Source organism: Coregonus lavaretus (genome assembly GCF_964263955.1).
Source record: "Coregonus lavaretus genome assembly, contig: HAP1_SCAFFOLD_1525, whole genome shotgun sequence".
NCBI lineage: Eukaryota > Metazoa > Chordata > Actinopteri > Salmoniformes > Salmonidae > Coregonus > Coregonus lavaretus.
The window spans coordinates 37,501-47,451 of record NW_028159514.1 but is presented as its reverse complement, the minus strand read 5'-3'; the positions used below and the strand labels follow the sequence as shown (position 1 = coordinate 47,451).

The 9,951-nt window shown below is 45.5% G+C and overlaps 1 protein-coding gene across 1 annotated transcript in view; it reads right to left on the bottom strand.

Annotated features, from left to right (window-relative positions):
* Positions 1-742: 742 nt before the first annotated feature.
* Positions 743-9,951, bottom strand: part of LOC311122777 (aminopeptidase N-like) — a gene marked incomplete at its 3' end in the record, with an annotated part of 18,617 nt that continues 9,408 nt past the window's right edge. Inside the window, exons 4-8 of the mRNA XM_084197097.1 lie at positions 4,290-4,416; positions 3,909-4,063; positions 1,854-1,967; positions 973-1,116; positions 743-844 (exon numbers count right to left, since the gene is read on the bottom strand). Coding sequence (XP_084053223.1) covers positions 743-844; positions 973-1,116; positions 1,854-1,967; positions 3,909-4,063; positions 4,290-4,416 — 642 coding nt within the window. The remainder of the gene's footprint in view (positions 845-972; positions 1,117-1,853; positions 1,968-3,908; positions 4,064-4,289; positions 4,417-9,951) is intronic.

The following is a 9,951-nucleotide window of genomic DNA, read 5'->3' as shown; positions in this document are numbered from 1 at the left end:
TGGTCACACCAGTCCATAGACTTTGTCACTGACCTCCCACGTTCTGACTGCTTCACCACAGTCATGGTGGTCGTAGATCGGTTCTCCAAATCATGCTGGTTTTTGCCACTAACTGGTCTTCCTTCTGCTCTCCAGGTCGCTGAGGTCCTGTTCCAACAGGTCTTCTGGCATTATGGACTTCCGGAGGACATCGTCTCGGACCGTGGCCCCCAATTCACCTACCGAGTGTGGAAGGCTTTCTTGGAGAAGATCGGGGCCACGGCCAGCCTCACTTCCGGCTATAGGCCTCAGTCGAATAGGAAGGTGGAGCGCATGAACCAGGAGCTGGGGAGGTTTCTTTGTTGCTACTGTCAGGACCGGCAGGGTGAGTGGGCGAGGTTTCTTCCCTGGGCAGAATATGCCCAGAACTCCCTCGTTCACTCCTCCACGGGGCTCTGGTCATTGTGGGGGAGGGAGGGGGGATTGGGGGGAATCTAATGGGTGAATCAAGGGATAGATGGGTGGGAGGGTGCACTGATAAGTTGCTGGGTGGGAGGCATGCTTTCTTCAGGTCTAAAACATAGAGAACCATGGAGAACTTTGCTGTAGGAGATGGTCTAGAACATAGAGAACTTTGCTGTAGGAGATGGTCTAGAACATAGAGAACCTTGCTGTAGGAGATGGTCTAGAACATAGAGAACCTTAATGTAGGAGATGGTATAACATGTTGAGAACAATAGAGAACTTTGCTGTAGGAGATGGTCTAGAACATAGAGAACTTTGCTGTAGGAGATGGTCTAGAACATAGAGAACCTTGCTGTAGGAGATGGTCTAGAACATAGAGAACCTTGCTGTAGGAGATGGTCTAGAACATAGAGAACCTTAATGTAGGAGATGGTATAACATGTTGAGAACAATAGAGAACTTTGCTGTAGGAGATGGTCTAGAACATAGAGAACTTTGCTGTAGGATATGGTCTAGAACATAGAGAACCTTGCTGTAGGAGATGGTGTTGAACATCTCACTGATCTCGGCAGGCCGGTTGACTTCCTCCTCTTTACGGGACAGAGGATGAGACGAGGCCAGGGCGTCCACAGCAAACACCTTGTGGACATCAGACAGGATTATCTGCTCTTTCTAGGGAGAGAGAGAGAGTGATCAGTCTTACTGTACTCTATATGATCTGAGTAATCCTCCTGTAAGGGTGATCAGTCTTACTGCACTCTATATGATCTGAGTAATCCTCCTGTAAGGGTGATCAGTCTTACTGCACTCTATATGATCAGAGTAATCCTCCTGTAAGGGTGATCAGTCTTACTGCACTCTATATGATCAGAGTAATCCTCCTGTAAGGGTGATCAGTCTTACTGTACTCTATATGATCTGAGTAATCCTCCTGTAAGGGTGATCAGTCTTACTGTACTCTATATGATCTGAGTAATCCTCCTGTAAGGGTGATCAGTCTTACTGCACTCTATATGATCAGAGTAATCCTCCTGTAAGGGTGATCAGTCTTACTGCACTCTATATGATCAGAGTAATCCTCCTGTAAGGGTGATCAGTCTTACTGCACTCTATATGATCAGAGTAATCCTCCTGTAAGGGTGATCAGTCTTACTGCACTCTATATGATCTGAGTAATCCTCCTGTAAGGGTGATCAGTCTTACTGTACTCTATATGATCAGAGTATACCTCCTGTAAGGGTGATCAGTCTTACTGCACTCTATATGATCAGAGTAATCCTCCTGTAAGGGTGATCAGTCTTACTGCACTCTATATGATCAGAGTAATCCTCCTGTAAGGGTGATCAGTCTTACTGCACTCTATATGATCAGAGTAATCCTCCTGTAAGGGTGTGAGTGATCAGTCTTACGATATTCCATGTGGGTTCAGCATAGTCAGCTCCTAGATACTCCACATAGCTGGCAAAGCCCTCGTTCAGCCACAGGTCATTCCACCATCTCAGAGTCACCAGGTTCCCAAACCACTGTGGACACAGGGACGTGTCACACTCAGGGGACAATCACATACAAAATGGCCCTCTATTCCTTATGAAGCAGTGCATTCTTATTGGCCAGCTCTGACCAATATTAATAATTAGGTGGGGGCTTGTATTGGTCCTATTTCACACATATACAAGTGTGTGTTAATACGAAGGTGTGAATTGGAAATGTGTTTTTTGCATTTCACTGTAAAGTCTACACCTATTGTATTCGGCACGTGACCAATACATTTGATTTGATATCCCAACTCCCCCCTGAGAGTGTGGTCAAGGCCAAGGTCTGCCATTATCAACAGCAACCCTGGAGCAATTAGGGTTAAGTGCCTTGCTTAAGGGCATATCAACCGAGTTTTCACCTTGTCAGCTCGGGGATTGGAACTAGAGACCTTTTGGTTACCAGCCCAACGCTCTAATCGCTAGACTACCTGCCAGTTACTAGCCCAACGCTCTAACCACTAGACTACCTGCTGGTTACCAGCCCAACGCTCTAACCACTAGGCTACCTGCTGGTTACTGGCCCAACTCTCTAACCACTAGGCTACCTGCCAGTTACTAGCCCAACACTCTAATCGCTAGGCTACCTGCCAGTTACTAGCCCAACTCTCTAACCACTAGGCTACCTGCCAGTTACTAGCCCAACACTCTAATCGCTAGGCTACCTGCCAGTTACTAGCCCAACGCTCTAACCACTAGGCTACCTGCCAGTTACTGGCCCAACTCTCTAACCACTAGGCTACCTGCCAGTTACTAGCCCAACACTCTAACCACTAGGCTACCTGCCAGTTACTAGCCCAACGCTCTAACCACTAGACTACCTGCTGGTTACTGGCCCAACGCTCTAACCACTAGGCTACCTGCTGGTTACTGGCCCAACGCTCTAACCACTAGGCTACCTGCCAGTTACTAGCCCAACGCTCTAACCACTAGACTACCTGCTGGTTACTGGCCCAACACTCTAACCACTAGGCTACCTGCTGGTTACTGGCCCAACACTCTAACCACTAGACTACCTGCTGGTTACTGGCCCAACGCTCTAACCACTAGACTACCTGCTGGTTACTGGACCAACTCTCTAACCACTAGGCTACCTGCTGGTTACTGGCCCAACTCTCTAACCACTAGACTACCTGCTGGTTACTGGACCAACTCTCTAACCACTAGGCTACCTGCTGGTTACTGGCCCAACTCTCTAACCACTAGGTTACCTGCTGGTTACTGGCCCAACTCTCTAACCACTAGGCTACCTGCTGGTTACTAGCCCAACACTCTAACCACTAGACTACCTGCTGGTTACTGGCCCAACACTCTAACCACTAGACTACCTGCTGGTTACTGGCCCAACTCTCTAACCACTAGACTACCTGCTGGTTACTGGCCCAACTCTCTAACCACTAGGCTACCTGCTGGTTACTGGCCCAACACTCTAACCACTAGACTACCTGCTGGTTACTGGCCCAACTCTCTAACCACTAGACTACCTGCTGGTTACTGGCCCAACTCTCTAACCACTAGGCTACCTGCTGGTTACTGGCCCAACGCTCTAACCACTAGGCTACCTGCTGGTTACTGGCCCAACTCTCTAACCACTAGGCTACCTGCTGGTTACTAGCCCAACGCTCTAACCACTAGGCTACCTGCCAGTTACTAGCCCAACTCTCTAACCACTAGACTACCTGCTGGTTACTGGCCCAACTCTCTAACCACTAGGCTACCTGCTGGTTACTAGCCCAACTCTCTAACCACTAGGCTACCTGCTGGTTACTAGCCCAACGCCGGACCGGAAGTATAGTGATGTCATATGTTGGACAGGAAGTACAGTGATGTCATAGGTTGAACAGGCAGTACAGTGATGTCATAGGTTGGACAGGCAGTACAGTGATGTCATAGGTTGGACAGGCAGTACAGTGATGTCATAGAGAACACTACCATATGAGCCAATTCGTGAGCCACCACAGTCGTGACTCTCTCCTTGTTTCCAACAGAGGAGACGGCTGGATCGTACAGGAGGGCTGTCTCTCTGTAGGTGATCAGACCCCAGTTCTCCATGGCTCCAGCACTGAAGTCAGGCAGAGCTATCTGGTCTACAGGGGAAAAGACAATACAGGAGGACTAAATGGTCCCCTATTCCCTTCATAGTGCACTACGTTTGACCAGAGCTATAGTGCGCTATACAGGGAATAGGGGGCCATTTGGAACTTAGACAACAATCTGTTGGGAGACTTAGTTTCAGAGGATACTTATTAGTGGAGGCCTACTTGTGTGTCCATGCACTCTTAGACCTGAGATCTGAATGCAAAGCTAACTTACCTGACTTGGACAGAGGGTAGCTGGCATTGTAGTATCTTTCATAAAACTTGAGCATTGGTCCTGTAACACTGAGAGCATAGTCTCCATGTCCTTCAGCTATAGCTTTCTTCCGACCCCAGATACGGACCTGCAAACAATTAGTATCACGTATCAGTAATGACTACAGTCTAACCACAGCAGTACCAGTAATGACTACAGTCTAACCACAGCAGTATCAGTAATGACTACAGTCTAACCACAGCAGTATCAGTAATGACTACAGTCTAACCACAGCAGTATCAGTAATGACTACAGTCTAACCACAGCAGTATCAGTAATGACTACAGTCTAACCACAGCAGTATCAGTAATGACTACAGTCTAACCACAGCAGTACCAGTCATGACTACAGTCTAACCACAGCAGTACCAGTCATGACTACAGTCTAACCACAGCAGTATCAGTCATGACTACAGTCTAACCACAGCAGTATCAGTAATGACTACAGTCTAACCACAGCAGTATCAGTAATGACTACAGTCTAACCACAGCAGTATCAGTAATGACTACAGTCTAACCACAGCAGTACCAGTAATGACTACAGTCTAACCACAGCAGTACCGGTAATGACTACAGTCTAACCACAGCAGTACCAGTAATGACTACAGTCTAACCACAGCAGTACCAGTAATGACTACAGTATCAGTAATGACTACAGTCTAACCACAGCAGTATCAGTAATGACTACAGTCTAACCACAGCAGTACCAGTCATGACTACAGTCTAACCACAGCAGTACCGGTAATGACTACAGTCTAACCACAGCAGTACCAGTAATGACTACAGTCTAACCACAGCAGTACCAGTAATGACTACAGTATCAGTAATGACTACAGTCTAACCACAGCAGTATCAGTAATGACTACAGTCTAACCACAGCAGTATCAGTAATGACTACAGTCTAACCACAGCAGTACCAGTAATGACTACAGTCTAACCACAGCAGTACCAGTAATGACTACAGTCTAACCACAGCAGTACCAGTAATGACTACAGTCTAACCACAGCAGTATCAGTAATGACTACAGTCTAACCACAGCAGTATCAGTAATTACTACAGTCTAACCACAGCAGTATCAGTAATGACTACAGTCTAACCACAGCAGTATCAGTCATGACTACAGTCTAACCACAGCAGTATCAGTAATGACTACAGTCTAACCACAGCAGTATCAGTAATGACTACAGTCTAACCACAGCAGTACCAGTAATGACTACAGTCTAACCACAGCAGTATCAGTAATGACTACAGTCTAACCACAGCAGTATCAGTCATGACTACAGTCTAACCACAGCAGTATCAGTAATGACTACAGTCTAACCACAGCAGTATCAGTAATGACTACAGTCTAACCACAGCAGTATCAGTAATGACTACAGTCTAACCACAGCAGTACCTAATGACTACAGTCTAACCACAGCAGTATCAGTCATGACTACAGTCTAACCACAGCAATATCAGTAATTACTACAGTCTAACCACAGCAGTACCAGTAATGACTACAGTCTAACCACAGCAGTATCAGTAATGACTACAGTCTAACCACAGCAGTATCAGTAATGACTACAGTCTAACCACAGCAGTACCAGTCATGACTACAGTCTAACCACAGCAGTACCGGTAATGACTACAGTCTAACCACAGCAGTACCGGTAATGACTACAGTCTAACCACAGCAGTATCAGTAATGACTACAGTCTAACCACAGCAGTATCAGTAATGACTACAGTCTAACCACAGCAGTATCAGTCGTGACTTTAGTCTAACCACAGCAGTACCAGTCATGACTACAGTCTAACCACCGCAGTACCAGTAATGACTACAGTCTAACCACAGCAGTATCAGTAATGACTACAGTCTAACCACAGCAGTATCAGTAATGACTACAGTCTAACCACAGCAGTACCAGTCATGACTAGTCTAACCACAGCAGTATCAGTAATGACTACAGTCTAACCACAGCAGTATCAGTAATGACTACAGTCTAACCACAGCAGTCAGGTCATGACTACAGTCTAACCACAGCAGTATCAGTAATGACTACAGTCTAACCACAGCAGTACCAGTCATGACTACAGTCTAACCACCGCAGTATCAGTAATGACTACAGTCTAACCACAGCAGTATCAGTAATGACTACAGTCTAACCACAGCAGTACCAGTCATGACTACAGTCTAACCACAGCAGTATCAGTAATGACTACAGTCTAACCACAGCAGTACCAGTCATGACTACAGTCTAACCACAGCAGTATCAGTAATGACTACAGTCTAACCACAGCAGTATCAGTAATGACTACAGTCTAACCACAGCAGTATCAGCAATGACTACAGTCTAACCACAGCAGTATCAGTAATGACTACAGTCTAACCACAGCAGTACCAGTCATGACTACAGTCTAACCACAGCAGTATCAGTAATGACTACAGTCTAACCACAGCAGTATCAGTAATGACTACAGTCTAACCACAGCAGTATCAGTAATGACTACAGTCTAACCACAGCAGTACCAGTAATGACTACAGTCTAACCACAGCAGTACCAGTAATGACTACAGTCTAACCACAGCAGTATCAGTAATGACTACAGTCTAACCACAGCAGTATCAGTAATGACTACAGTCTAACCACATCAGTATCAGTCACGACTACAGTCTAACCACAGCAGTATCAGTAATGACTACAGTCTAACCACAGCAGTATCAGTAATGACTACAGTCTAACCACAGCAGTATCAGTAATGACTACAGTCTAACCACAGCAGTATCAGTAATGACTACAGTCTAACCACAGCAGTACCAGTAATGACTACAGTCTAACCACAGCAGTATCAGTCATGACTACAGCCTAACCACAGCAGTTCCAGTAATGACTACAGTCTAACCACAGCAGTACCAGTCATGACTACAGTCTAACCACAGCAGTATCAGTAATGACTACAGTCTAACCACAGCAGTATCAGTAATGACTACAGTCTAACCACAGCAGTATCAGTAATGACTACAGTCTAACCACAGCAGTACCAGTAATGACTACAGTCTAACCACAGCAGTATCAGTAATGACTACTGTCTAACCACAGCAGTATCAGTAATGACTACAGTCTAACCACAGCAGTATCAGTCGTGACTACAGTCTAACCACAGCAGTACCAGTCATGACTATAGTCTAACCACAGCAGTACCAGTAATGACTACAGTCTAACCACAGCAGTATCAGTAATGACTACAGTCTAACCACAGCAGTATCAGTAATGACTACAGTCTAACCACAGCAGTACCAGTCATGACTACAGTCTAACCACAGCAGTATCAGTAATGACTACAGTCTAACCACAGCAGTATCAGTAATGACTACAGTCTAACCACAGCAGTCAGGTCATGACTACAGTCTAACCACAGCAGTATCAGTAATGACTACAGTCTAACCACAGCAGTACCAGTAATGACTACAGTCTAACCACAGCAGTACCTAATGACTACAGTCTAACCACAGCAGTATCAGTAATGACTACAGTCTAACCACAGCAGTATCAGTAATGACTACAGTCTAACCACAGCAGTACCAGTAATGACTACAGTCTAACCACAGCAGTACCTGTCATGACTACAGTCTAACCACAGCAGTACCGGTAATGAGTACAGTCTAACCACAGCAGTACCGGTAATGACTACAGTCTAACCACAGCAGTACCAGTAATGACTACAGTCTAACCACAGCAGTACCTGTCATGACTACAGTCTAACCACAGCAGTACCGGTAATGACTACAGTCTAACCACAGCAGTACCAGTAATGACTACAGTCTAACCACAGCAGTACCTGTCATGACTACAGTCTAACCACAGCAGTACCGGTAATGACTACAGTCTAACCACAGCAGTATCAGTGATGACTACAGTCTAACCACAGCAGTACCAGTAATGACTACAGTCTAACCACAGCAGTACCTAATGACTACAGTCTAACCACAGCAGTATCAGTAATGACTACAGTCTAACCACACCAGTATCAGTAATGACTACAGTCTAACCACAGCAGTACCAGTAATGACTACAGTCTAACCACAGCAGTACCTGTCATGACTACAGTCTAACCACAGCAGTACCGGTAATGACTACAGTCTAACCACAGCAGTACCAGTAATGACTACAGTCTAACCACAGCAGTATCAGTGATGACTACAGTCTAACCACAGCAGTACCTGTCATGACTACAGTCTAACCACAGCAGTACCGGTAATGACTACAGTCTAACCACAGCAGTATCAGTGATGACTACAGTCTAACCACAGCAGTATCAGTAATGACTACAGTCTAACCACAGCAGTATCAGTAATGACTACAGTCTAACCACAGCAGTATCAGTTATGGCTACAGTCTAACCACAGCAGTACCAGTAATGACTACAGTCTAACCACAGCAGTACCAGTCACGACTACAGTCTAACCACAGCAGTATCAGTCACGACTACAGTCTAACCACAGCAGTATCAGTAATGACTACAGTCTAACCACAGCAGTATCAGTCACGACTACAGTCTAACCACAGCAGTATCAGTAATGACTACAGTCTAACCACAGCAGTACCAGTAATGACTACAGTCTAACCACAGCAGTACCAGTAATGACTAGTCTAACCACAGCAGTACCAGTCATGACTACAGTCTAACCACAGCAGTACCAGTAATGACTACAGTCTAACCACAGCAGTACCGGTAATGACTACAGTCTAACCACAGCAGTATCAGTAATGACTACAGTCTAACCACAGCAGTATCAGTTATGGCTACAGTCTAACCACAGCAGTACCAGTAATGACTACAGTCTAACCACAGCAGTACCAGTCACGACTACAGTCTAACCACAGCAGTATCAGTCACGACTACAGTCTAACCACAGCAGTATCAGTAATGACTACAGTCTAACCACAGCAGTATCAGTCACGACTACAGTCTAACCACAGCAGTATCAGTAATGACTACAGTCTAACCACAGCAGTACCAGTAATGACTACAGTCTAACCACAGCAGTACCGGTAATGACTACAGTCTAACCACAGCAGTACCAGTAATGACTACAGTCTAACCACAGCAGTACCTGTCATGACTACAGTCTAACCACAGCAGTACCGGTAATGACTACAGTCTAACCACAGCAGTATCAGTGATGACTACAGTCTAACCACAGCAGTACCAGTAATGACTACAGTCTAACCACAGCAGTACCTAATGACTACAGTCTAACCACAGCAGTATCAGTAATGACTACAGTCTAACCACAGCAGTATCAGTAATGACTACAGTCTAACCACAGCAGTACCAGTAATGACTACAGTCTAACCACAGCAGTACCTGTCATGACTACAGTCTAACCACAGCAGTACCGGTAATGACTACAGTCTAACCACAGCAGTACCAGTAATGACTACAGTCTAACCACAGCAGTATCAGTGATGACTACAGTCTAACCACAGCAGTACCTGTCATGACTACAGTCTAACCACAGCAGTACCGGTAATGACTACAGTCTAACCACAGCAGTATCAGTGATGACTACAGTCTAACCACAGCAGTATCAGTAATGACTACAGTCTAACCACAGCAGTATCAGTAATGACTACAGTC